Source organism: Corythoichthys intestinalis, chromosome 7 (assembly GCF_030265065.1).
Source record: "Corythoichthys intestinalis isolate RoL2023-P3 chromosome 7, ASM3026506v1, whole genome shotgun sequence".
Taxonomy (NCBI): domain Eukaryota; kingdom Metazoa; phylum Chordata; class Actinopteri; order Syngnathiformes; family Syngnathidae; genus Corythoichthys; species Corythoichthys intestinalis.
Genome location: NC_080401.1, coordinates 60594656 through 60622505, shown reverse-complemented (window position 1 = coordinate 60622505; position 27850 = coordinate 60594656). Strand labels below are relative to the sequence as shown.

The window sequence follows — 27850 nt, the reverse complement described above, 5'->3', positions numbered from 1 at the left end:
GTTAGCATCGACGCGATCTTACGGAACTAGCGTCGACTTGAGTTTACGAAGCTAGCATTGACGCAAGCTTATGAAGTTAGCGTTGATGCCAGATTCTGAGATTAGTGTCGATGCCAGTTTACGAAGTTGGCGTCGACGCGAGCTTACGAAGTTGGTGTCGACGCGAGATTACGAAGTTGGTGTCGACGCGAACTTACGAAGTTAGCGTCAACTCAAGCTTACGAAGTTAGCATCAACTCAAGCTTACGAAGCTAGCGACACCGCGAGTTTACGAAGCAAGCGTCGTTGACAGCTTCCGAGGTTAGCGTCGACACCAGCTTGTAAGGCTGGCGTCGACTGAGGTAGGCGCCAACGCGAGCTTACGAATCTAGCGACGACGCAAGCTTACGAAGCTAGCGACGACGCAAGCTTACGCAGTTGGCGTCGACGCGAGCTTACGAAGTTAGCATCAACTCAAGCTTACGAAGCTAGCGACGACGCGAGCTTACGAAGCTAGCGACGACGCGAGCTTACGAAGCTGGCGACGACGCGAGTTTACGAAGCAGGCGTCGACGCGAGCTTACGAAGTTAGCGTCGACTCGAGCTTACAAAGCTAGCAACAACGCGAGCTTACGAAGCCCGCGACGACGCGAGCTTACGAAGCTAGCGACGACGCGAGCTTACGAAGCTAGCGACGACGCGAGTTTACGAAGCCAGCGTCGATGCAAGCTTACGAAGTTGGCATCGACTTGAGCTTACAATGCTAGCATTGACACGAGCTTACGAAACTAGCGTCGACTTGAGCTTACGAATCTAGCATTGACGCAAGCTTATGAAATTAGCGTCGATGCCAGATTCTGAGGTTAGCGTTGATGTCAGCTTCCGAGGTTAGTGTCAATGCCAGTTTACGAAGTTGGCGTCGACGCGAGCTTACGAAGTTAGCATTGATGACAGATTCCGAGGTTAGCTTCGACGTGAGCTTACCAAGTTAGCGTTGACGCAAGCTTACTAAGCTAGTGTCTACGCGAGTTTACGAAGTTAGCGTCGACATCAGCTTTCTGAGTTTGTGTCGACGCGAGTTTACGAAGTTAGCGTCAACATCAGCTTTCTGAGTTTGTGTTCACGTCAGCTCCCCGAGTTAGTGTACATAAGTTAGCATCAACATGTGCTAAAAAAGTTGGCATCAATGTCAGCTTTTGAATTTGGTGTTAACATTAGCTTCCAAAGTTAGCAACGATATCAATCTCAGAAGTCGGCGTGGATACCGGCTTTTCAAAGTTAGCGCCGAATTTGGCTTCTGAGGTTAATGTCTTTGTCGGCTTCCAATTTTTTTTTTAACATGCCAAACTTCACGCTTTACCACATTAACCATGCGTGTTTGTGTCACACTCACGCCGGCCGCCGACTTGATCCACTGGTCAAGGAGTTGAGGCGAGGGCGGGGCACCGAGTGTAGGCAGGGCCTCTCGGCTGGCCGGGGCCTCGAGGGCAGGCGCTTCTGAGCCGGCGCTCACCGTCATGAAGGTATCAACAGCCAAGTCACGGTCGTCGTCCCCCGCAGGTGTCACGCTCAACTGGACGCCGGCAGGAAAAAGAGCTCAACGTTACCTCACGTCAGTACAACTATCTGTCGCCACAAAATGAACAGGAAGTAACCCAAATATGTCCCAAAATCAACCGGAAGTGAGCACGGGATACTAGCAAAGCATCCCCTTTCCTTGTCAAATATAGCTGGGAATTTTTCATCAATTCAAATTTGGCTAGCGTGTAAACAAGACTCTCAATAAATTTGTTTTCCACCGTACCGTCCCTTTAAACGTGCCGCGCGTTACGACACCTAAACGCGCACACACGGTACAACCCACGCTAATACACAAGGGGCGCGTGTGGCGTTCGTGGGAATTAATGCGCGTAAAAATCAATGTCTTTCTTACAAGTAATGTATGAATGACCTTTCCTCTCACTTTGTGTACTCAGCTGGGCGTGGGCGGGGCTAGCGCCGGGCCGTTTGTCAAAGCGGGACAGCGGATATTAAAGCTTGATTGATCCGCGCTCGGGAAGCCCGGGCATAAATAAAGCGGCGGCGACGCCTTCATGGACTTACAGTACGACGAGCGGGCCAGACTCGCCGTGACCTTGGCGCCACTTACAATATGAAGCCCGCCATTATCTTAATTTGGAGACGCCGTTGTTTATTGGCGAGGCCCGGCCGCCGCGGAATACTGATACGGGTGGCCGCGCGCTATCTCCGGGAATGGATCAAAACCGTGGAGCGCAAAGAACAAACTGTTTTCTATTTCGTTACAGGAGAAGTTAGACGATTTATCAACCTAAACGCACAGGAAGTGATGCCGGAAAGCCCCAAAAGCAACAGGAAGTGACTCAAAATCAACAGCTAGTGACCTACAAACAGGAAGTGAATCGTAAGTTCCCTAAAATCAACAGGAAGTGACCCAAAAATGAACAAGACGTGACCCATCAATGTCCAAAAATGTACAGGAAGTGAACCAAAATCAACAGGAAGTGACCCATAAAGGCACCAAAATCAACAGCTAGGGACCAGCGAACAGGAAATGAATCTGAAGTTCCCTAAAATTAACAGGAAGTGACCCAAAAATCAACAGGAAGTGACCCATCAATCCTCAAAAGTGTACATGAAGTGACCCAAAATCAACAGGAAGAGACCAATCAATGCCACGAAGTGTAGAGGAAGTGACCCAAAATAAACAGGAAGTGACCCATCAATGCCCCAAAGTGTGCAGGAAGTGGCCCAAAATCAACAGGAAGTGACCCGTAAATGCTCATAAGTGTACAGGAAGTCACCCAAAATCAACAGGAAGTGACCCATCAATGCCAGAAAGTGTACAGGAAGTGACCCAAAAATCAACAGGAAGTGACACATCAATGCCCCAAAATGTACAGGAAGTGACCTATAATCAACAGGAAATAGCCCAGTCAATGCCACAAAATGTAGAAGTGACCCAAAATCAACAGGAAGACACCCGTAAATGCCCCAAAGTGTACAGGAAGTGGCCCAAAATCAACAGGAAGATACCCGTAAATGGCCCAAAGTGTACAGGAAGAGACCCAAAATCAACAGGAAATGATCCGTAAATGCCCCAAAGTGTACAGGAAGTGACCAATAAATAGGAAGTGAATCAAAAGTTCCCTAAAATCAACAGGAAGTGAACCAAAAATCAACAGGAAGTGACCCATCAATGCCCAAAAATGTACAGGAAGTGACCCAAAATCAACAGGAAGAGACCCATCAATGCCACAAAGTGTAGAGGAAGTGACCCAAAATAAACAGGAAGTGACCCATAAATGCCCATGAGTGTACAGAATATGACCAAAATAAACAGGAAGTGACCCATCAATGCCCCAAAGTGTACAGGAAGTGACCCAAAATCAACAGGAAGTGACCAATCAATGCCAGAAAGTGTACAGGAAGTGACACATAATCAACAGTAAATAGCCCAGTCAATGCCACAAAATGTAGAGGATGTGACCTAAAATCAACAGGAAGACACACCTAAATGCCCCAAAGTGTACAGGAAGAGACCCAAAATCAACAGGAAATGACCCGTAAATGCCCCAAAGTATACAGGATGTGACCGAAAAATCAACAGCTAGTGACCAATGAACAGGAAGTGAATCAAACGTTCCCTAAAATCAACAGGGAGTGACCCAAAAATCACAGGAAGTGACCCATCAATGCCCTAAAGTGAACAGGAAGTAACCACAAAATCAACAGGAAGTGAACCGTAAATGCCCATAAGGGAACAGGAAGTGACCCAAAAATGAACAGGAAGTGAATCGGAAGTTCCCCAAAATGAACAGGAAGTGACCCAAAAATCAACAGAAAGTGACCCATCAATGCCCAAAAGTGATCAAAATGTACAGGAAGTGATGCCAGAATGGCGCCAAATCAACAGGAAGTGACACAATAAATAGGGAGTGAATCGGAAGCGCCCTAAAACGTGATAAATACCCTAAAATGAAGAAGGAACAAGGAAATGACCCATTGAAAACAACTAATCCCAATGAACGCGTACTAACCCTAACCCACCTGCTTCCTGAGCTGCGCTATGGCGTGCTGCAAATCGAGCACGTGCGTGAAGAGCGGACTGTCCAGGGTCTCCTTCAGCGCCGCCACGCGCAGGCCGTGCCGCCGCCACTCCTCCCTCTCCGCCAGCTTGGACCCCAGTCGCTCCAGGGCCGCCACCGCCCGCCGCCGCTCGCCGGGCGACACTGCGGGGGCGGGAACCCCGTCAGCCCGACGGCACGTTCGGTCCAGCGGGTCCGCCTTACCTGCGCTAGCGTTGTACAACATCTGGCTTCGCTCTGAAAGAAAACAATAACGTCAGGAAACGACGCACGCCGTTCGATGCCGTTGCACCGATGGACATTCAATCCTAGCGTTAGCGGTTGTGGTAAAACATGCTACTTATCAAACAGTTTTTAGTCAAGTTGACATCATTCACTCATCAAAAACGTACATAAAATGAATGACGACAAAAGTTAGCCTTCAGTTGTTGTCACTTCCTGTTCATTGGTCACTTCCTGTTGATTGTGGGTCATTGCTGTACATTTTGTGGCAATTTCCTGTTCACTGGGCACTTTTTGTTGATTTTGGGTGACTTCCTTTTAATTTGGTGGAAATTAAGGGTCATTTCCTGTCGATTCCAAGCCACTTTCTGTTGATTTTGGGTCATTTTTCGCTCATTTTGTGGCATTTTCCTGTTCATTGGTCACTTTTTGTTGATTTTGGGTCACTTCCTATTAACTCGGGGGCATTTAATGGTCACTTTCTGTTGAGTTTGGGTCACTTCCTGTACATTTTGGGGCATTTACAGGTCACTTACTGTTGATTTTGGGTCACTTCCTGTTAACTTGGGGGCATTTAATGGTCACTTCCTATTGAGTTTGGGTCAATTCCTGTACATTTTGGGGCATTTATGGGTCACTTACTGTTGATTTTGGGTCACTTCCTGTTAACTTGGGGGCATTTAATGGTCACTTCCTATTGAGTTTGGGTCACTTCCTGTTAACTCGGGGGCATTTAATGGTCACTTTCTGTTGAGTTTGGGTCACTTCCTGTACATTTTGGGGCATTTACGGGTCACTTACTGTTGATTTTGGGTCACTTCCTGTTAACTTTGGGGCCATTGCCAGTTGATTTTGGGTCATTTGTGTATATTTGGTGAGATTTTCCTGTTCATTGGTCACATTTTGTTGATTTTGGATAACTTCCTTTTAATTTGAGGTATTTAAGGGCCATTTCCTGTTGATTCCAGGTAATCTCCTGTTGATTTTGGGTTATTTCTGTATATTGTGTGGCATTTTCCTGTGCATTGGTCACTTTTTTGTTAATTTAGGGTCCCTTCCTGTTAACTTGATGGCATTTCAGGGGTCACTTCCTGTTGATTCCAAGTCACTTCCTGTTGATTTTGGGTTATTCCTGTACATTTTGTGTCATTTTCCTGTTCATTTGTAACTTTTTGTTGATTTAAGGTCCCTTCCTGTAAACTTCGGGGCATTTAGCGGTCAATTCCTTGTTTGGGGGGCACTTCCAGGTCACTGATGAAATCCTGTTGCTTTTGGGGAATTTTCAGGTCGGCTCATGTACATTTTGCGGCATTTCTCTTTATTTTATTGATTGATTAATTTTGCAGGTCCGAGTTGAAAATCAATAGGCGTTGGAAATGATTATCTACCATGTGATAAAGAAGACTTTGACACCTCTAGCTTAACGTGTCGCAACGTGGCTTCTATGGCCGGAAGTAAACAAAGCACACCTTTATGAGCGTTCGCCTTTACGGAAGTGAAACTATACGAAGGTCAATGGGGGAAGGGTAGAATCCCCATTCAAAAAAACCCCCAACAACTTTATAATACGTATACGTTAATACAAACATTTCCCCCTCCTGTACGCTATATGAATTATTATCGCGTATGAAATTGGGCGGGGTCATTTCACACCAGCAGGTGCATCAAGACACCCCGCCACACGAAGAAAAAAAGTCACCAGACTCACCACAAAACAAACTCGCCAATAAAATTAAAAAAAAAAAAAAAAAGTCATGAACACAGGGACTAGTGTGAAACGCTGACTGAAAAGTTTTCCCAACTTTCACTATTCGGTCGATTCGTCGCTAGCATGCTAAACTCATATCTTAACGCGAGCCACAAAAACAGTGTCGTTTGGTGTTGTTTCCGCGCGAATTACACACTCGGACAACACAGCTAATGTCGGACAAGAGTGAAAAAAACCGACGAGTTATTTAAAGGGATTTTTGAGGATGTGAAACTTACTTGAAGTCGAGTCCTTTCGGTGACTAAATGCGAGATTCGCGTGCTGTGGGAATTTCCAGTACTACGCCTCTACATCGATGATAACTGCGACAACCGCCTCATTGAAAATCTTAACTCAAAAATAATATGAGTTCCCTTATATTTTTCCCATTAATAATGATGTGAAACCCTTATATGAAAATAAAATACAAACAATAAGAGTTGTACGGCAATTTGGTGACTGTTTTATATGCTACTTTTGTTTGTAGAGGGATAAAACTAGAGTTTTCTTTCTTCCCGACGTCTTTGAAGGTATCGCACGGTGATGTCAATGAAGCTGCCATGGCGCTGGCTTGTTTGCGACGAAGCTTGTTGACGTTTTTGTTGTTTTTCTCGTGTTTTGTCTCATTTTATCGGACGCTCGTCACGGCGGAGGAAGTCGACAGCTGTGAGCACCTGAGACTCGGCCAATATCCTTCACTGGGCTCGCCTGTGTGGCTTTATATCAACGGGACGCTAACGACTAGCACGTCTCCTAGCAATGAGCTTGGATGCTAAATCGTATCGCTGTGCTGATGTTTGTTTTGAGTTTGAATATCAGAATTAATAATATAGAATTTACAGTTTCAATCAATTATACGGAAACTATTCCATTCTTATTTTATGAATTGATAGTTACACAAACAGACTTGAGCTATTCCATTTACGAACATTATTTGTCAAGCGGCATAAATGACATACATACATACATACATACGTTACGCGTCACTTCCTGTACTCTTTGGATCATTTTATGTTAAATTTAGGGCGTTTTCCGGGTCACTTCCTACACATGTTGTACCATTTCCTTTTGACTTTTTAGGCATTTTCTGCTCACTTCTTATTCATAGGTCATTTCCTGTTGCTTTTGGGGCATTACCAGGTCACTACTTGTTGATTTTTGGGTCGCTTCCTGATGATGTTAGGTCACTTCCTGTATGTGTGCACCCTTTCCTGTTCATTTTAAGGCCTTTTCTGCCCACTTCCTGTTCACTGATCATTTATTGTTGCTTTTGGGGCATTACCAGGTCACTTCTTATTGATTTTGGGTCACTTCCTGTTGATTTGAGGTCATTTCCTGTTTGTGTTGCACTTTTTCCTGTTGATTTAAAGGCATTTTCTGTTCACTTCCTGTTCACTGATCATTTCCTGTTGCTTTTGGGGCATTACCAGGCCACTTCTTGTTGGTTTTGGGCCACTTCCTGTGCGTTTTGCACCATTTCCTGTTGCTTTTGAGGTATTACCAGGTCACTTCTTGTTTGTTTGGGTTACTTCCTGTTGATTTTAGGTCACTTCTTGTGCGTGTTGCACCATTTCCTTTTGTTTTTAAGGCCTTTTCTGCCCACTTCCTGTTCCCTGACCATTTCCTGTTAATTTTGGGGGGCATTACCAGGTCACTTCTTGTTGGTTTTGGGTCACTTCCTGTTGATTTTAGGTCACTTCCTGTATGTGTTGCACCATTTCCTGTTGATTATAAGGCATTTTCTGCTCACTTCCTGTTCTTTGGTCACTTCTTGATTTTGAGGCATTTCCTGGTCACATCCTGTTCTTTGGTCACTTCCTGTTGATTTTGGGGCATTACCAGGTCACTTTACGGGTCATTTCCTGTTGATATCAGGTAACTTCCTATATTTTTGCACCATTTCCTGTTGATTTTGGGGCATTACCAGGTCACTTCTTGTTTGTTTGGGTCACTTCCTGTTGATTTGAGGTCATTTCCTGTATGTGTTGCACTGTTTCCTGTTGATTTAAAGGCATTTTCTGTTCACTTCCTGTTCACTGATCATTTCCTGTTGCTTTTGGGGCATTACCAGGTCACTTCTTTTTGGTTTTGGTTCACTTCCTGTTAATTTTAGGCCACTTCCTGTGCGTTTTGCACCATTTCCTGTTGCTTTTGGGGCATTAACAGATCACTTCTTGTATGTTTGGGTCACTTCCTGTTGATTACTAGGTCACTTCCTGTATGTGTTGCAACCATTTCCTGTTGATTTTAAGGCATTTTCTGCTCACTTACTGTTCATCGGTCATTTCCTGTTGCTTTTGGGGCATGACAAGTCACTTCTAGTTAGTTTTGGGTCACTTCCTGTTGATTTGAGGTCACTTCCTGTTCAGTGTTCCTTTCCTCTTGTGTTTGAGGCATGTACGTTTCACTTCCTGTACATTTCGGATAATTTTCTGTTGATTTGAGCGCATTTCAGGTCACTTCCTGTTGATTTAATTTTGGGTTTGGGTCTGTTTCAGGTCATTTCCTGTACATTTTAAAGCGTTTCATGTTTTTTAGGCCATTTTTGGGTCACTTCCTGTAAATGTTGGACCATTTCCTGTTGATTTTAAGGCATTTTCTGTTGACTTCCTGTTCATTGTTCATTTTAAAGCATTTACATGTCACTTCCTGCACATTTTGGATTATTTTGTATTGAATTTTGGGATTTTCAAGTCACTTATTGTTGATTTAAGGCATTCCTGGGTCACTTCCTGTAGATCAGAAATCCAAATGTTATTTTTTCCTTCCTTAATGGCGCTCACGTATTTGTGTCGAGAGCCAAAGATCGACGATAACACGCAGGAGCCGGAAAACTGCCGAGATGCCGTCGCACGGGGTGGGTGTCTGTCCTGTCCCGACTTCACCCGCTAACGTCGTTCCGGCTGGGTAACGTCCTTTTGTTTTGTTTTTTTGCGCAGTGGAGTGTCTCCCGGCGCCAAACGTGACCTGCCGGCTTTCCAACGGCACGGAATTCCGCTTCAGTGGCGAGGAGGTGGGATTTCATCAAACTGTTCCCTGTAGGAACGTGTAAGTACATAATTTGTTCAGCTATAAGGAACTTGTCAGGAAATGATCCACAATGTAAAGGAAGCGAGTACGAGTAGTCACCCTAAATCTCCCAGAAGTCGCCCAAATTACAGAAAGTGCCCCAAAACAAACAGAAAGGGACCTGGGAATGGCCCAAAATGAACAGGAAGTGGGCCATGACCAAGATATGACCTGTAAATGCGCTAAAATCAACAGGAAATAATGCAAGATGTGAAGGAAGTGACCCAAAATGGGAGCAACAGCGAGAACCAAAAGTGGTATTTGCCGTGTTGCATTTTTGTGCCATGTGGCAAAATGGATTTTGCCATTTTATTTTTTCCCACATACCAAAAAATGCCACATGTTAAAATCAATTTTGCCACATGGCAAAAAAAATGCCACATGTCAAAAAAAAAAAGTGCAGCATGGCAAAATCCATTTCGCCACATGACAAAAAATAGGCCACATGGCAAAAAATGCCACATGGTAAAAAGAAGTTCCACATGGCAAAATCCATTTTGCCACATGACACAAAATATGCCACATGGCAAAAAAGATGCCACATGGCAAAAAAAATTGCCACATGACAAAAAATATGCCACATGGCAAAATCCATTTTGACACATTAAATGCCACAAGGTAAAGAATGCCACATAGCAAAATTCATTTTGCCACATGGCAAAAAAATAGGCCACATGGCAAAAAAATTCCACATGGCAAAATCAATTTTGCCACATTACAAAAAATGCCACTTGGCAAAAAAATGGCACATGGCAAAATCATTTTTGCCACATGGCAAAATCCATTTTGCCACATGGCAAAAAAATATGCCAAATGGCAAAAATATGCCACAGGGCAGAAATGCCACAGGGCAAAATCAATTTTTCCACATGGCAAAGAAATATGCCACATGGCAAAGAATGCCACATGGCTAAATCAATTTTGCCTCATGGCAAAAAATGCCACCTGGCAAAATCCATTTTGCCACATAAAATGCCACATGGCAGAGTCCATTTTGCCACATGGCAAAAACAAAAATATGCCACATGGTAGAAATGCCACATGGCAAAATCAATTTTTCCACATGGCAAAAAAATATGCCACATGGCAAAGAATGCCACATGGCTAAATCAGTTTTGCCACATGGCAAAAAAATACGCCACATGGCAAAATCAACTTTGCCACATGGCAGAATCCATTTTGCCGCATGGAAAATACCACTTTTTGTTCTCAGCCCTGCTGCCAAATGGACCGGACGTGACACATGAGTGCCCCAAAACAAACAGGAAGTGACCCAGGAATGCCCCAAAATCAAAAGGAAGTGGCCACTGAGCACAAAATGCCCTTGAATGTCACTTCATTCACATCTTGGTTCACTTCCTGTTTGTTTTTGGGCACTTGTATGTCACATTGTGGGTCATTGTTTGTTCATTTCTTGTTGAATTCAGGGCATTTACATGTCACTTCCTGCTCATTAGCCACTACTTTAGGGCAATCCTAAGTCATTCCCTGTTTGTTTTGGGGCACTAACATGTCCCTCTCTAAAATTTGGGTTTCATCCCTTTCTCGAAGCAGTCGGTTCAAGTGGTTCAATGCTTCATGAGGCTTCACCTATTCATCTACAATTCCAAGTCAGATTGCCCAAATTTTGACCAAATGCTTTTTCAGCGCTTGACGTGTTTGCGTCGGCAGGAGCGGCTACTCGTACAAGGTGGCGGTGGCGCTGTCGCTGTTCCTGGGCTGGCTGGGCGCCGACCGCTTCTACCTGGGCTACCCGGCCCTCGGCGTGCTCAAGTTCTGCACCGTGGGCTTCTGCGGCATCGGGACGCTGCTGGACTTTGTCCTCATCGCCATGCAGGTCGGTACCAACGAGCTGGAATTCCAGCCTCGGCCGCCGCGCCGACCGACCGACCGACCGTATCTCTTTGGCGTCCGTCCAGATGGTGGGCCCGTCGGACGGCTCCGACTACATCGTGGACTACTACGGCGCCCGCCTCAGCCGCCTGGCCATCACCGAGGACACCTACAGGAAGCCCCACCTCTCCCTCTGACCGCGTTAGAAACAAATTCCACTTTCTTTTTTCTTATTCGTCGAAGGGAAAAGAACGTTAACATTCACGGTCACGCGTTTAAACATCCACGACCTTCAACGTGCCGCACATGCATTTCAAACAGCCTATTCGTCAATCATTGGTTTCTTTAACCCTTTATTGAATGTCAATGGCAGCCCATGAGTTCAATTAAAAAAAAAAAGCCCCCAAATTAACAACAGGAACTCACCAGTAAATTTCCCAAAATAAACAGGAAGTGACCCAAAATGAACAGGTAGTGATCTGGGAATGTCCAAAATTACCAGGAAGTGACCTAGGAATACCACAAAATCAACTTGGAGGTGACCTGGGAATGTCCACTTAACAGGAAGTGATGTGGGAATGCTCCAAAATCAGCCAGGAAGTGGCATGGGAATGTCCAAAATCAACATGAGGTGACCTAGGAGTGCCCCAACATCATTAGGAAGTGACTTAGGAATGTCCAAAATCAACAGGAAGTGACATGGGAATGCCCCTTAATCAACAGGAAGGGACACAAAAGGAAGTGACCTCGGAGTGCCCCTAAATCAACAGGAAGTGACCTAGGAATACCCCAAAACCAACCAGGAAGTGATCTGGGAATGTCCGAAATCAACATGAGGTGACCTAGGAGTGCCCCAACATCATTAGGAAGTGACTTAGGAATGCCCCAAAATCAACCAGGAAGTGACCTGGGAATGTCCAAAATCAACAGGAAGTGACATGGGAATGCCCCTTAATCAACAGGAAGGGACACAAAAGGAAGTGACCTCGGAGTGCCTCTAAATCAACAGGAAGTGACCTAGGAATACCCCAAAACCAACCAGGAAGTGATCTGGGAATGTCCAAAATCAACAGGAAGTGACCAAGGAGTGCCCCAAAATGAACAGGTAGTGATCTGGGAATGTGAAAAATTTAATGGAAGTGACCTAGGAATGCCCCAAAATAAACAGGAATTGACATAGGAATGCCCCAAAATCAACAGGAAGTGACCCAAAATCAACAGGAAGTGACCAAGGAGTGCCCCAAAATGAACAGGTAGTGATCTGAGAATGTCAAAAATTAACAGGGAGTGACCTAGGAATGCCCCAAAATCAACAGGAAGTGACTCAAATCAACAGGAATTGACCTAGGTATGCCCCAAAATCAACAGGAAGTGACCCAAAATCAACAAGTGACCCAAAATCAACAGGAAGTGACCAAGGAATGCTCCAAAATGAACAGGTAGTGATCTGAGAATGTTAAAAAAATGAATGGAAGTGACCTAGGTTTGCCCCCCAAAATCAACAGGAAGTGACCCAAAATCAACAAGAAGTGACCCAAAATCAACAGGAATTGACCTAGGTATACCCCAAAATCAACAGGAAGTGACCCAAAATCAACAAGAAGTGACCCATAATCAACAGGAAGTGACCAAGGAATGCGCCAAAATGAACAGGTAGTGATCTGAGAATGTCAAAAAATAAATGGAAGTGATGTAGGTTTGCCCCAAAATCAACAGGAAGTGACCCAAAATCAACAGGAATTGACCTAGGTTTGCCCCAAAATCAACAGGAAGTGACCCAAAATCAACAAGAAGTGATCCAAAATCAACAGGAAGTGACCAAGGAGTGCCCCAAAATGAACAGGTAGTGATCTGAGAATGTCAAAAATTAACAGGAAGTGACCTAGAAATGCCTCAAAATCAAGAGGAAGTGACCCAAAATCAACAGGAAGTGACCCCAAATAACAGGAAGTGACCTAAGATTAACAGGAAGTGACTTAGGAATGCCCCAAAATAAACAGGAAGTGACCCAAAATCAACAGGAAGTGACTCGAAATCAACAGGAAGTGACCTAGGAATGCCCCAAAATCATTAAGAAGTGACTCAATATAAACAGGAAGTGACCTAAAATGCACAAGAAGTAATGTGGAAATGTCCCAAAAGCAGCAAAACGTGACCCAAACGCAACAGGAAGTGACTTAAAATCTGGGGATGAGAATGATTGGTTTGGGGGAATTTGTTCCTATTGAGTCATTTTTAGGTCACTTCCCGTTGATTCTGGCACATTTCCGTGTCGATTTTGCATCATTTCTGGATGACGACTTGTGTATTTTGGGTCACTTCCTGTATCTTTTGGGTCATTTCTCCCCCAGTTTTTAAAATGTGTATTTAATTGTATGTAAATAACTGATTTTCTAGGAAGCCTTTATTTTGGAACTCTCGGTCCACCATTGACGACACTCGATGTCCAATCCATTTGAACTGGATGAACTGTCCACGGCAGCCAATGAGTTGAGGCCAAAATGAACAGGAAGTGAGCTAAAAACTAGAGTAAGTGACCCAATTTTGTCCTTTGGAAAGCATAGCGGATGAGAGAAGGAGCTTGTGTAAATAGTTCAGTTTGTCAAAAATATTGAGAAAATGTGAAGTATTCACATGCTATGTGGTTATTTTATTTATTTATTTGATACTTCTACTCTGTGCATTTGTGGAGTGGCAAAATTCAATAAAGATTGAGTGAATGTGCTTTTTTCAGTGTTTTTATTTGTACTGGTTTGGATATTTATTGGCATTTTTACTGATACATTTAGCTTTATTTCAGTTTACTGATTTTTTTTTTTTTTTTTTTATAACTTTCATATTTAAATGTAACATGCATATAAAATTGTTTTCAAATTTCATTTTAAATTTTTGCGGCTCCGCGTAAATCTCGATAATTTAGCAACGTTAAAAATGTCATAAAATGGCTCAGTGGCGCCCCCTTGAATTAAAAAAAAAAAGGCCTCTCCTTTGATGTTTTTCAACATAGACCGATGAAAATTGGGGAGTCGATACGTTGTGCAAAACTGCTCCAAAAAGTCACTTGCACCCATATTCCAAACCCAACAGGAAATCGGATATTTTTGATCGAATGTGAAATTTTTATTGATTTAGAAGATGGACAATGAGACCTTTTCGCCGAGGAAGTTCGTTGGATTGTCTTGAAAATTGGTAAGACTGTTCAGCAGACATATGAGATGTTAAGTTCTCAAAATGGTGCCTTTTCATTCATGGGTCTGACTTGGGCGGGGTGCCAAAGTCGGGTATTTTTTTGGCAAAACGACGAATCCGGTAAATGACTAATAACTCCTTGATACAATGTTCAATCGTTTTCATATCTTGCATTTGCATGTATGTAAGGTATCTCAGCCTGAACATGACAATATTGAAATATTCCCTATTGGGCCTGGCGCCCCCTGCTGGGAGCAGGGAACGCCCATTTTTTTTACCAGACAGGCTCCTCGTCCAAATCATTTAACCTGCAGCAGTGGAGCCTTACGACACGTGTTCAGGTGCCTGATGAAAAATATTGAGGTTTTGTTGAAGCAGAGGGGGGTTCCAAACAGGACATTGAAAAGACAGTAGTCATTTTTCTTACCACAAATTTTGAACAGTTTTAATTTGTATTTCAGTTTGATTTTTTTTTTTTTTCTTTTTCTGCCAGTCCAAGCATCTTGGCCATCGTTGCTCCAAAACCAAAAGGAAGTGACACGGGAATGCACCAAGATTAACAGAACGTTACCTTAAAGAAACAGGAAGTGACCAATGAATGACCCAAAATGAATAGAAAGTGAGCCAAAACGGACAGGGAGTACCCTAAAAGGCAACGGTGATGTTGTTTTGTTCATGTGACGCAGCTGTGAGAGAGTGACAGGGCCCAAATACATCGCACGGATCTTCGTTCCGGGTCCGGCACGGCTCTGTGTTGACTGCGTAGTACGTCAAACACAGGCAAAACATACCAGCTGCCCAAGCCAGCTCCGTCCTGTTGTAATGTGGCATTCAAAACAACGACAAACACACAGTCTGTATTCATCAGAGAAGCAGAGAGAGAGAGAGGTGGACTTGATTTGATTGAACCTTTTTCCCCGATTTTTTTTTTTTGCTTTTACCATGAGTTTGCGACACTATTTAATTACTGTTTAAAATGACATGACTTGCATAAAAAAACTCCCCGTCCATCCTCATAGCTTCTGCTATGGCATTCCACGTTTAATATTCTGATTGGACGTTTTTCGAGGCACCCTGAAGTGCACACCGTAGTGATGTTGTTTTGTTCATGTGATGCGGGAGTGAGAAAGAAACAAACAGTCTACCAAGAGCCACAGGTTGAGAAAGTGTTGGCGCCGTCTGTTAATAAAAACAACGTCAGCACGTCGTGTGTTTGATATCATTGCCAGAAAAACACACATAATAGGACATCTTGCTGCTTCCTTTTTGTAATGTTATAGTAACGTTCTGCTGCATCGTAAATCACTTTGCAACTTTCCACCTCCATTATGAAACGTTCTTTGACCATGTTCGCTGGTGTTTAACCCTTAGATGCACAAGTTACTGGACCCTACACTCAGGGCTGGCCCAGGCCATTTGGGGGCCCTAAGCAAAATAATACAAAGGGGCCCATATTTCTGGCCCACCATTTCGTCACAGTGTACTGTGAAATCCATACATGCAATCCAACCCATACAGTGCCTTGCAAAAGTATTCGGCCCCCTTGAACCTTGCAACCTTTCGCCACATTTCAGGCTTCAAACATAAAGATATGAAATTTCATTTTTTTGTCAAGAATCAACAACAAGTGGGACACAATCGTGAAGTGGAACAACATTTATTGGATAATTTCAACTTTTTTAACAAATAAAAAACTGAAAAGTGGGGCGTGCAATATTATTCGGCCCCTTTACTTTCAGTGCGGCAAACTCACTCCAGAAGTTCAGTGAGGATCTCTGAATGATCCAATGTTGTCCTAAATGACCGATGATGATAAATAGAATCCACCTGTGTGTAATCAAGTCTCCGTATAAATGCACCTGCTCTGTGATAGTCTCAGGGTTCTGTTTAAAGTGCAGAGAGCATTATGAACACACCAGGCAGGTCCGAGATACTGTTGTGGAGAAGTTTAAAGCCGGATTTGGATACAAAAATATTTCCCAAGCTTTAAACATCTCAAGGAGCACTGTGCAAGCCATCATATTGAAATGGAAGGAGCATCAGACCACTGCAAATCTACCAAGATCCGGCCGTCCTTCCAAACTTCCTTCTCAAACAAGGAGAAAACTGATCAGAGATGCAGCCAAGAGGCCCATGATCACTCTGGATGAACTGCAGAGATCTACAGCTGAGGTGGGAGAGTCTGTCCATAGGACAACAATCAGTCGTACACTGCACAAATCTGGCCTTTATGGAAGAGTGGCAAGAAGAAAGCCATTTCTCAAAGATATCCATAAAAAGTCTCGTTTAAAGTTTGCCACAAGCCACCTGGGAGACACACCAAACATGTGGAAGAAGGTGCTCTGGTCAGATGAAAGCAAAATTGAACTTTTTGGCCACAATGCAAAACGATATGTTTGGCGTAAAAGCAACACAGCTCATCACCCTGAACACACCATCCCCACTGTCAAACATGGTGGTGGCAGCATCATGGTTTGGGCCTGCTTTTCTTCAGCAGGGACAGGGAAGATGGTTAAAATTGACGGGAAGATGGATGCAGCCAAATACAGGAACATTCTGGAAGAATACCTGTTGGTATCTGCACAAGACCTGAGACTGGGACGGAGATTTATCTTCCAACAGGACAATGATCCAAAACATAAAGCCAAATCTACAATGGAATGGTTCAAAAATAAACGTATCCAGGTGTTAGAATGGCCAAGTCAAAGTCCAGACCTGAATCCAATGGAGAATCTGTGGAAAGAGCTGAAGACTGCTGTTCACAAACACTCTCCATCCAACCTCACTGAGCTCGAGCTGTTTTGCAAGGAAGAATGGGCAAGAATGTCAGTCTCTCGATGTGCAAAACTGATAGAAACATACCCCAAGCGACTTGCAGCTGTAACTGGAGCAAAAGGTGGCGCTACAAAGTATTAACGCAAGGGGGCCGAATATTATTGCACGCCCCACTTTTCAGTTTTTTATTTGTTAAAAAAGTTGAAATTATCCAATAAATTTTGTTCCACTTCACGATTGTGTCCCACTTGTTGTTGATTCTTGACAAAAAATTAAAATTTTATATCTTTATGTTTGAAGCCTGAAATGTGGCGAAAGGTTGCAAGGTTCAAGGGGGCCGAATACTTTTGCAAGGCACTGTACGTCCATATTTTATATATTAATCAGATTTTGTTGCACTGCATACTTCAAACTTCTCACCCCAAATGATTGTCAGTACTTACAGTAGATAGTGCCAAACATTTTTCTAAAAGAGGAAAGAAAGAAGTTAAGAACTTTTTTTAAGCTTGTAATCAAGTATCAAAACACACAAAAGTCAAATGAAGCAAACTGTAGTAAAAATGATAGAATATAAATTAAATAATTGCCAGATTGGGGGCCCCCTTGTGGTCAGGGGCCCCAAGCAGCTGCATAGTCTGCGTATAGCCTGGGCCGGCCCTGCCTAAACTCTTCCATAAGTGGGTCAAAAATGACCAATGTGTTTTTATGCCATTTTGGTGAAGAATAATCACTTGTATATTAATTAGTATGATATTTAGGGCCACACAAGAATGATTTCATGCTTGAAATATCTTTATGATTCAATTAAGATTTTTTGAAAAAAAAAGAAAAAAAAAAAAACAGAACAGCAATAGACTTCATCCTTCCTTGTATTTTATCATCAATGATGAAGATCTCCCATGCATATTTTTGGTGAGACAGCGGTGCTAAGCCCTTGTGGAGGCACTGACCGATTTCTGAGGATATCGTGGCTCTGTGTTCTGCCCATGGTGGAAGGTCATTCTCTCTAGTAAGAGCCCTACCAACTCATTCTGTTGGCCATGATTTGGACACTTTCTTCTTCAGAGGACACATAAGTGGACTGTTATGAGTCAAATTGATCCTGTTCAGTTGGATTTCCAGGTGGACAGCGGCCACTGCCACCTGGACAATAGTCTGGGTCCTCATCATCAGAAAGTTCGTACACTTGAGTCCAACCCCGTCACTGCCTCTCCATCATCCAACATCTGTAGGACCATTTTAGCTGTAAATCTAGCACAAATTCAATTTTTTCGTGTTTTGATCCAGGTCACGTTCGTATGTGGTTACAGTCCAAACTGTCAAGACCCCCAAATTGGAATTCATGCAGCAATTAACATTAGCAAAGAGCGAGAGAGACAGGGTGCTACGGTAGCGCTGCAGCTGTGCATTAGCGTTAGCGTCTAGCTTGAACGCGGCTTTTGGGGAAGGAGCAGGCTTGACAACAGTCATAAAAAAATAGAATGGGTTGAGAATTAGCCTGATAATGCTCTGTTTTCTCTCTGCTCCAATGCTCCTGCGCATGCGGACCAATTTGCTCAGTGCATCTCGGACTGCGAATTAGAGCGCATGTGTGATACTTGAACAGGCTCAATGGACAAAGGTAGTATGAACGGGTACGCCAAAAAAACAGATATGACAAAAAATCGGAATTGTGCATTAGGACCTGCGGTATGAACCTAGCCTTAGTTAGCCAGCTAGTTATGAAGTAGGTTAATTTGTTGATATATAATCAACAAAAGACATGAAAGACACACACACAAATAACTACTGTATATGGACATAATACTTACAGTACACGTATCAGCTCTTGCTGCGTAAAATAATCTTCTTATGGGATGTAACTTTTTACATACCTAGTCTGTGTGGTCCACGGTAAATTTATTCCTGACAGCTAAAGTTGATAAGAATGAAAGATTCCCATTAGATTCCATAGAAAATGCATGTGGGTCTTTTTTGACCCACTTGTGGAAGCTTAGGGTAGTAATACAAAAATGACAATTTCTTCAAATGTATAAAAAGTTCATCAAAAATTTGAATGGCATTATACCAAAAACATGTTTTTTGAGGAATACCTGGAATATGAATTGATTACAATTTTTCATTCCGAAGATATTTTAAGAAAACAACCTCACCGGGTCATTTTTGACCCACTTATGCATCTAAGGGTTAATTAGACACTGGGCTGTTGACTCCAGACCTAAGTCTGCCTATTTTGACCGATGCGTCTCCGGCAAAAACAGAAAATAGCCAAAACCATCCGGCACGCCAGATGGCCAGATGGTCCACACAGAGATGGTCCGCAGTCAATCCGGAGTACTGACGCAGCCGGTATATGTTAAACAATAGGATATAATGGGAACGGATTGTCTCTGATGCAATTCTTTTTCCGGACCTGGACCAAACCCGGAACGAAGATGCATTTTACGTAGTTGGCAACAAGGAAGCCGAACTTTTAACAGCACGTCTACCGCACGCGCACGCGAGGCGATAAATTGCAACGTGAAAATTACCGCCTTCATTTTTATTTACCGTGCGATAAATGGAATTATTGCATATTGCGACAGGCTTACTATTATGGTGGAAGATTTTGGTAGCAACTTGTTGTTTCCTTTTTTCTTTTAAACATTGCCACCTCTTTAAAACGATATCTCGATTCTTGGCTGGAGCATATCGATAACCTTTCGGGATACAAAGTATCACGATATATCACCATTTCGATATTTTGTCACACCCCTACTGACAACAGTCTGTCTCGCGCTAGCCATGTTGAAAAAACTCCACTCTCCTCGTATGTTTACTTCCGCGCGCAAGTCCTTCGTCGCGTTTCTGACATCACATCCGCCCGTTGCCGATTGGACCACTCCGCTGTCTGTTTGCTGTGGCTTGCTCCGCCCTGGAAATTGTATCCGCTGAATGGTGGGCAGACTCAATAGCTGGAACAGCGGTGAGTCTGGTGTACCAGGCTGGCAAAAATGTATTTTGCCATGTGGCATTTTTTCTTTACCATGTGGCAATTTTTTTTGCTATGTGGCAAAACTGATTTTGCCATGAGGTATTTTTTTGCCATGTGGCAAAATGTATTTTGCCATGTGGCATTTTTTCTCTGCCATGTGGCATTTTTTTGCCATGTGGCAAAATGTAGTTTGCGATGGGGAATTTTTTTTTACCATGTGGCATTTTTTTTTTTGCTATGTGGCAAAATTGATTTTGCCATGAGGTATTTTTTTGCCATGTGGCAAAATGTATTTTGCCATGTGGCATTTTTTCTTTGCCATGTGGCATTTTTTTGCCATGTGGCATAATGTAGTTTGCGATGGGGAATTTTTTTTTACCATGTGGCATTTTTTTTTGCTATGTGGCAAAATGGATTTTACCATGTGGCATTTTTTCTTTACCATGTGGCAATTTTTTTTGCTATGTGGCAAAATGTATTTTGCCATGTGGCATTTTGTCTTTGCCATGTGGCATTTTTTTGCCATGTGGCAAAATGTATTTTACAATGTGGAATTTTTTTTACCATGTGGCAAAATTGATTTTGCCATGTGGCATTTTTTCTTTTCCATGTGGCATTTTTTTTTGCTATGTGGCAAAATGTATTTTGCCATGTGGCATTTTGTCTTTGCCATGTGGCATTTTTTTGCCATGTGGCAAAAATGTATTTTGCAATGTGGATTTTTTTTTACCATGTGGCAAAATTGATTTTGCCATGTGGCATTTTTTCATTTCCATGTGGCATTTTTTTGCCATGTGGCAAAATGTATTTTGCAATGTGGAATTTTTTTTACCATGTGGCAAAATTGATTTTGCCATGTGGCATTTTTTCTTTTCCATGTGGCATTTTTTTTTGCTATGTGGCATTTTTTCTTTGCCATGTGGCATTTTTTTGCTATGTGGCAAAATGTATTTTGCAATGTGGAATTTTTTTTTACCATGTGGCATTTTTTTTTTTTTTTTTTTTTGCTATGTAGCAAAATTGATTTTGCCATGTGGCATTTTTTTTTGCCATGTGGCCAAATGTATTTTACCATGTGGCATTTTTTCTTTAACATGTGGCAATTTTTTGGGCTATGTGGCAAAATGTATTTTGCCATGTGTTTTTTTTTTTTTTGCCATGTGGCAAAATGGATTTTGGTTTGTATTTTTTCTGCCATTTAATATGAATAGAAAATTTGGACGTGCATAGCCGTGAATGGCATAGCCTGACTTGAGTGCCAGTTGAGTGTCAGTGCGCTGTCATGGTAAATGGATGGTCAAAAATCACAGCCACACATGTTTTTCTGCCATTTAAAATGAATGGAAAATTGGAAAATATGGACGTACATAGCCGTCAATGGCATGGACGTGCATGGCCTGCAAAAATGCCATATACCCCTCAAAAATGCCACATATCAAATAAAAGGAAAAATGCCTCAGAGCAAAATCAATTTTGCCACATGACAAAGAAAAACTGCCACATGACAAAATCCATTTTGCCAAATGGCAAATAACACTTCTGTCTCTCCAAAATCAACAAGAATTTATTCAGGAATGCCTCCTGATAAACAGGATGTGACCCGACATCTACAGGGAGTGACCCAAAATGAACAGTAAGTGACTGAGGAATGGCCCCAAATCAACAGGAAGTGACTTTTAAATGCCCCGAAGTACTCAAAAAGTGAGGAAGTGTGCAAAAATCTACTGGAAGTGAGTCAAAATTAAAAAAGGAGAAGAGCGTTGTGTTAGCATCTTTATTGTGTTGTCTTTGTGTTGCATAGAGACGCTTCCTGCATAGACAGGAAGTCACTGAGGGACAACACGGCGGTAGGAAGGAAGGAAGGAAGGACGTGGCGACAACAGCGGGAGGCGCTACAGCCGCCCACAAGGAGTCGTTGAGGCACAAGTTTTAGTCGGAGAAGTACAAGTAAGAGCAGAGCATGCAAGTCTTTGTTGACGATCACCTCCGACCAAACGGACGGGACCGCCGTGGCAATCGATGACAGTTCCGCGTGTCCAAAGTAGCCATTTTGAATCACATCACGCCTGCCGTTAACAGCATTTGCTGCCAGCCCTCCCAAATCGAATGTCATTTCCAGGCCACTTCCGTTCTTTTGAATAAAAAAAAATGTACACATTTTATTTTCTTAATCTATCCGTCACTTCCTGTTGATTTGGATGCTTCTCAGGTCACTTCCTATTCGTTTTGGAGCACTTCCTGTTGATTTTAGGGCATTCCTACATCACTTCCTGTCAATTTTGGAGCACTTGCTGGTGATTTTAGGTTACTTCCTCGTCGCTTTGGGTCACATCCCGATTTTTGGAGTACTTCCTGTTAACCCGTTTACATTTTACATCACTTCCTATTGATTTTGGGTCATTTATGGGTCACTTCCTGTTAATTTTAGGGTAATCCTGGGTCACTTTCTGTTGATTTTTGGACATTCCTACATCACTTCCCGTCGATTTTAGGTCACTTCCTGTTCTCTTTGGGTTTCATCCCGTTTACTCTGGTATACTCCAATGTCACATCCTGTTGATTTTGGAGCACTTCCTGTTAACTTCCTGTTGATTTTGGCTTAGTTTCTTTTGATTTTTTCCTGTCGATTTTAGGTCACGTCCTGTTCGATGTGGGTCACATCCAGGTTATTTGGAGGTATTCCAATGTCACATCCTGTTGATTTTGGAGTGGAGTGTGGATTGTAGGCCAATACCGGGTCACTTCCTGTTGATTTTTGGTCAATTCCTGTTGATTTTAGGATAATCCCGAATCACTTCCTGTTGATTTTGGAGCACTTCCTGTTAACATTTTGGGGTCATTTACAGGTCACTTCGCATTAATTTTGGGTCACTTCCTATTGATTTTTGAACATTCCCAACATCACTTCCTGTCGATTTTAGGTCACTTCCTGTTCGCTTTGGTTCACAAAGAAATATATTTTTGATATTGCAACGTCACATCCTTTTGATTTTGGAAAACTTCCTTCTTACTTCCAATTGATTGTGGAGCACTTCCTGTTGATTTTGGAGTACTTCCTGTCAACCCGTTTACATTTTGGGGCAATTACGGGTCACTTTCTACTGATTTGGGGTCATTTATAGGTCACTTCCTGTTAATTTTAGGGTAATCCTGGATAACTTCCTGTGAATTTTGGGTCACTTTCTATTGATTTTTGGACATTCCCACATCACTTCCTGTTGTCTTTGGGTCACATCCCGTTTACTCTGGGATACTCCAATGTCACCTCCTGTTGATTTTGGAGCACTTCCTGTTAACTTTCTGTCGGTTTTGGGTTACTTACTTTTGATTTTTGGAGATTCCCACATCACTTCCTGTCGGTTTTAGGTCACTTCCTGTTCTCTTTGGGTCACATCCCATTTACTCTGGGATACTCCAATGTCCCATCCTGTTGATTTTGGAGCACTTCCTGTTAACTTCCTCTTGATTTTGGGTTACTTTATTTTGATTTTTGGAGATTCCCACATCACACCCTGTCGACTTTAGGACACTTCCTGATCGGTTTGGGTCACATCCAGGTTAATTGGAGGTATTCCAATGTCACATCCTGTTGATTTTGGAGTGTTGATTGTAGGCCAATACCGGGTCACTTCCTGTTGTTTTTGGAGCACTTCCTGTTTACTCTCTTGATTTTGGAGTACTTCCTGTTAACTCGTGAACATTGTGGGGCATTTATGGGTCACTTTCTATTGATTCGGGGTCATTTGTAGGTCACTTCCCCTGGATTTTAGGCCAGTCCCGGGTCACTTCCTGTTGATTTGGTTCACTTCCTGTTAATTTTCGCACACTCTCTCTCTCATATTTCAAGTTCCCATCCCGTTGATTTTGAAGCACTTCCTGCTGACTCGTGGCAATGGCGGCCAATGAGTTCATTATGGCGCATTTTCAGGTCACTTTCAATTGACTTGAGGTCAAATATAGGTTACTTCCTGTTGTTTTTGGAGCAACTTCCTGTCAATTCATACCCATTGACGGCCATGGACGTCTAATCATTTTGAACTGGGGGGGGTTGGCAGCCAATGAGTTAAAAGTGTCAACAATTTGGAACGAAAAATGACACCAAAAAAATTTAATAACCGTGTAACCACGCTAATAACTATGGTCACGTGAATCGAAATTGAAAAAAAAAACTTTTGTCCGCCATTTTGTTTGGTGACAAGGGAGGGATCGCCAGCACAGCCGTGACTGACCGTGACCATTACAGACGTGAGGTCGAACGTGATTACGAGAGCAAAACCTCCCATCATGCTTTGGGGGTTTTTCCGTCCTTCGGTAAAGTTGGCGTCCAAACTTTCTCGCCTTCAAAGACGGCCGACCGATCAAAGCGGCATCGACGTGAGAGGAGTCACGGTGGGGAGGGCCCGGGGGGGCGACACCCCCATCGACCCCGACCGACCGGACCAAAGGGGGGTTTTGAAGTGTTGCTGCGGTTAGACCTGCCTGCCTGCCTGGATGGGATGCAAGTGTGTGTGTGTGTGTAACGCTGAGCTCAGCACAAACACAACATTGATCTGTCCTGCAGGACAGCAGCAAAAAAAAAAAAAAGGGGGGGGGGGGGTGCGGTGGGACGGGGGCGGCGGCCTAACTGGTCGATGGACGCTGCGACGCCGCACGCTTAAAAACACTGCCAGGAGGAGTCTGGAGGCGGGGCTTACAGATATTTGGGCCTTATATCATGTTGCGGCGGTGGCAACAAGTAATCGAGTACCTGGTCATGACGTCCGTTTCGGAGGCGGAGCATAGGCGTGAACACAACGAAAGACTTTTGCCGGGTATTTGATCACTACGTCTTCGAGGACAAGTAAAGGAGTTAAAGTACTTTGGAATGTCTGTTTTTTGGAGGCGGAGCTTAGGTATGAACGCGAAGGAAAATGTCAGCAGCGGTGGAAAGTAATCAAGTACACATAACTAAGTGTCGGGTCAGCTTTATGGGCGGAGCTAAGGAATGACCGTAAACAATAAACATTTGGTTACTGTATCATATTGTTTTTGCAGGTGATCAAGTAATGCAGTACTTTGTAATGTCCATTTTGGAGGCGGAGCTTAGGTATGAGTGCCAAGTAATCAAGTACACGTAATTGAGTACAAGGAAAAAAGAGTACACATGTGATGTTAACTTTGGGGGCAGAGCAGAGGGGGTTAGTCATCAAGTACTTGGTCAGGAAGTCGGAGGCGGAGTTTAAGTGTAGCGCTGCAACGATTAATCGATTGACTCGGGCAATTAGATTAGAAAAGATTCAAATTATAACTGCTGCTTCCAGTATTTGTTGAATTCAAGTGGTGTTGTAATGGTTTGTTTTGAAAGTGTTTGTATATAGTTTTATTGATTTGAGTAGATACACTTTCTTCTAGTGGCGACAGTGAATGTGACATAACTCATTTCATATGGCTGAATCTAGCTGTTCCCTGTTAAGACTAACATGAGCTAAGTCGATTTTCACCTGAAAGTAATTGAACACAAGTACTTAGTAATGAAGTTGATTTTAGAGGCAGAGCTTAGGCTTACGTTTGGGTCCTTTGATCATCAGTAATTGAGTAAAAGTAAACAAGTAATAGTACTTTGTGACAGAAATGAGGTTGATTTCAGAGGCGGAGCTTAGTTATGAAGGCAAAGAACAACATTTTGTACTCTTCAACTGAAAGTACTCGAGTACAAGTACTTAGGCATGAAGTCGATTTTGGAGGCGGAACTTAGGCTGAGGTTAGAGTCATTTGATCTTCAGTGATGGAGTATAAGTACTTTGTGACAGTAATGAAGTTGATTTGGGAGGCGGAGCATAGTTATGAAGCCTAAGAACAAAATTTCGTACTCGTCAACATAAAGTAATCGAGTACAAGTACATAGTAATGAAGTCATTTTGGAGGCGGAGCTTAGTTATGAAGGCAAAGGACAAAATTTCGTACTCGTCAACCAAAAGTAATCGAGTACAAGTATATAGTAATTAAGTCATTTTGGAGGCGGAGCTTAAATATGAAGGCAAAGAACAAAATTTCGTACTCGTCAACTAAAAGTAATCGAGTACAAGTACATAGTAATCAAGTCATTTTGGAGGCGGAGCTTAGTTATGAAGGCAAAGAACAAAATTTCGTACTCGTCAACTAAAAGTAATCGAGTACAAGTACATAGTAATCAAGTCATTTTGGAGGCGGAGCTTAGTTATGAAGGCAAAGAACAAAATTTCGTACTCGTCAACTAATAGTAATCGAGTACAAGTACATAGTAATGAAGTCATTTTGGAGGTGGGGCTTAGTTATGAAGCCAAAGAACAATATTTCATACTCGTCATCTGCAAGAAATCGAGTACAAGTACTTAGTTTTTAATTTGATTTGGGGGGCGGAGCTTAGTTATGAAGGCAAAAAACAAAATTTTATACTTGTCAACTGAAAGTAATCGAGTACAAATTCATAGTAATGAAGTCATTTTGGAGGCGGAGATTAGTTATGATGGCAAGGAACAAAATTTCGTACTCGTCAACTAATGGTAATCGAGTACAAGTTCTTCGGAACGGAGTCATTTTGGGGGTAGGAGCTTAGTTATGAGGAGTTATGAAGGCAAAGAACAAAATTTCCTACGGGTCAATTAAAAGTAATAGAGTACAAGTACATAGTAATGAAGTCATTTTGGAGGCGGAGCTTAGTTATGAAGCCAAAGAACAAAATTTTGTACTCGTCATCTGCAAGTAATCGAGTACAAGTACTTAGTCATCAGGTTGATTTTGGGGGTGGAGCTTAGTTATGAAGGCAAAGAACAAAATTTCGTACTCATCAACTAAAAGTAATCGTGTACGAGTACATAGTAATGAAGTCATTTTGGAGGCGGAGCTTAGTTATGAAGCCAAAGAACAAAATTTTGTACTCGTCATCTGCAAGTAATCGAGTACAAGTACTTAGTCATCAGGTTGATTTTGGGGGTGGAGCTTAGTTATGAAGGCAAAGAACAAAATTTCGTACTCATCAACTAAAAGTAATCGTGTACGAGTACATAGTAATGAAGTCATTTTGGAGGCGGAGCTTAGTTATGAAGCCAAAGAACAAAATTTCATACTTGTCATTTGCAAGTAATCGAGTACAAGTACTTAGTCATCAAGTTGATTTTGGAGGCGGAGCTTAGTTATGAAGGCAAAGAACAAAATTTTGTACTCGTCAACTAATAGTGATCGAGTACAAGTACTTCGGAACGAAGTCATTTTGGAGGCGGAGCTTAGTTATAAATCCAAAGAACAAAGTTTCGTACTAGTCAACTAAAAAATAATCGAGTACAAGTACCTAGGAATTAAGTCATTTTGGAGGCGGAGCTTAGTTATAAAGGCAAAGAACAACATTTCGTACTCGTCAGCTGATAGTAATCAAGTACAAGTACTTGGGAATGAAGTCATTTTGGAGGCGGAGCTTAGTTATGAAGGCAAAGAACAAAATTTCGTACTCGTCAAGTGAAAGTAACCGAGTACAAGTACTTTAGTTGATTTTAGAGGTGGAGCTTAGTTGTGAGGCCAAAGAACAAAATTTCATACTCGTCATTTGCAAGTAATCGAGTACAAGTACTTTGTCATCAAGTTGATTTTGGGGGCGGGGCTTAGTTATGAAGGAAAATAACAAAATTTCGTACTCGTCAACTAAAAGTAATTGAGTACAAGTACACAGTAATTAAATCATTTTGGAGGCGGAGCTTAGTTATGAAGCCATAGAACAAAATTTCGTACTCGTCATCTGCAAGTAATCAAGTACAAGTTCATAGTAATGAAGTCATTTTGGAGGCGGAGCTTAGTTATGAAGGCCAAGAACAAAATTTCGTACTTGTTAACTAAAAGTAATCGAGTACAAGTACTTCGGAACGAAGTCATTTCGGAGGCGGAGCTTAGTTACAAAGCGAAAGACCAAAATTTCGTACTTGTTAACTAAAACAATCGAGTACAAGT

At 42.5% G+C, this 27850-nt stretch overlaps 2 protein-coding genes across 2 annotated transcripts in view; one reads left to right on the top strand and one right to left on the bottom strand.

Annotated features, from left to right (window-relative positions):
- The window catches only part of patj (PATJ crumbs cell polarity complex component), a 69110-nt gene extending 62752 nt beyond the window's left edge, over positions 1-6358 (bottom strand). The window contains exons 1-4 of the mRNA XM_057840763.1: positions 6294-6358; positions 4290-4322; positions 4048-4229; positions 1373-1552 (exon numbers count right to left, since the gene is read on the bottom strand). Coding sequence (XP_057696746.1) covers positions 1373-1552; positions 4048-4229; positions 4290-4311 — 384 coding nt within the window. The 5' untranslated portion in view covers positions 4312-4322; positions 6294-6358. The remainder of the gene's footprint in view (positions 1-1372; positions 1553-4047; positions 4230-4289; positions 4323-6293) is intronic.
- A 212-nt stretch (positions 6359-6570) lies between these two features.
- tm2d1 (TM2 domain containing 1) lies at positions 6571-13680 on the top strand. The gene is made up of 5 exons (XM_057840764.1): positions 6571-6742; positions 8838-8911; positions 8994-9102; positions 10795-10960; positions 11043-13680. Exons 1-5 carry the CDS (start codon positions 6615-6617, stop codon positions 11151-11153), a joined length of 588 nt encoding a protein of 195 aa, XP_057696747.1. The 5' UTR covers positions 6571-6614; the 3' UTR covers positions 11154-13680.
- The last annotated feature ends 14170 nt before the right edge of the window (positions 13681-27850 follow it).

Bases quoted from the DNA above. Each gene is read 5' to 3' on its own strand.
- tm2d1 (XM_057840764.1), top strand. From the start codon at position 6,615: ATGGCGCTGGCTTGTTTGCGACGAAGCTTGTTGACGTTTTTGTTGTTT. The intron at 6,743-8,837 runs ATATCCTTCACT...AATGGCGCTCAC, and splicing joins GAGCACCTGAGACTCGGCCA to GTATTTGTGTCGAGAGCCAA. The intron at 8,912-8,993 runs GTGGGTGTCTGT...TTTTTTGCGCAG, and splicing joins CCGAGATGCCGTCGCACGGG to TGGAGTGTCTCCCGGCGCCA.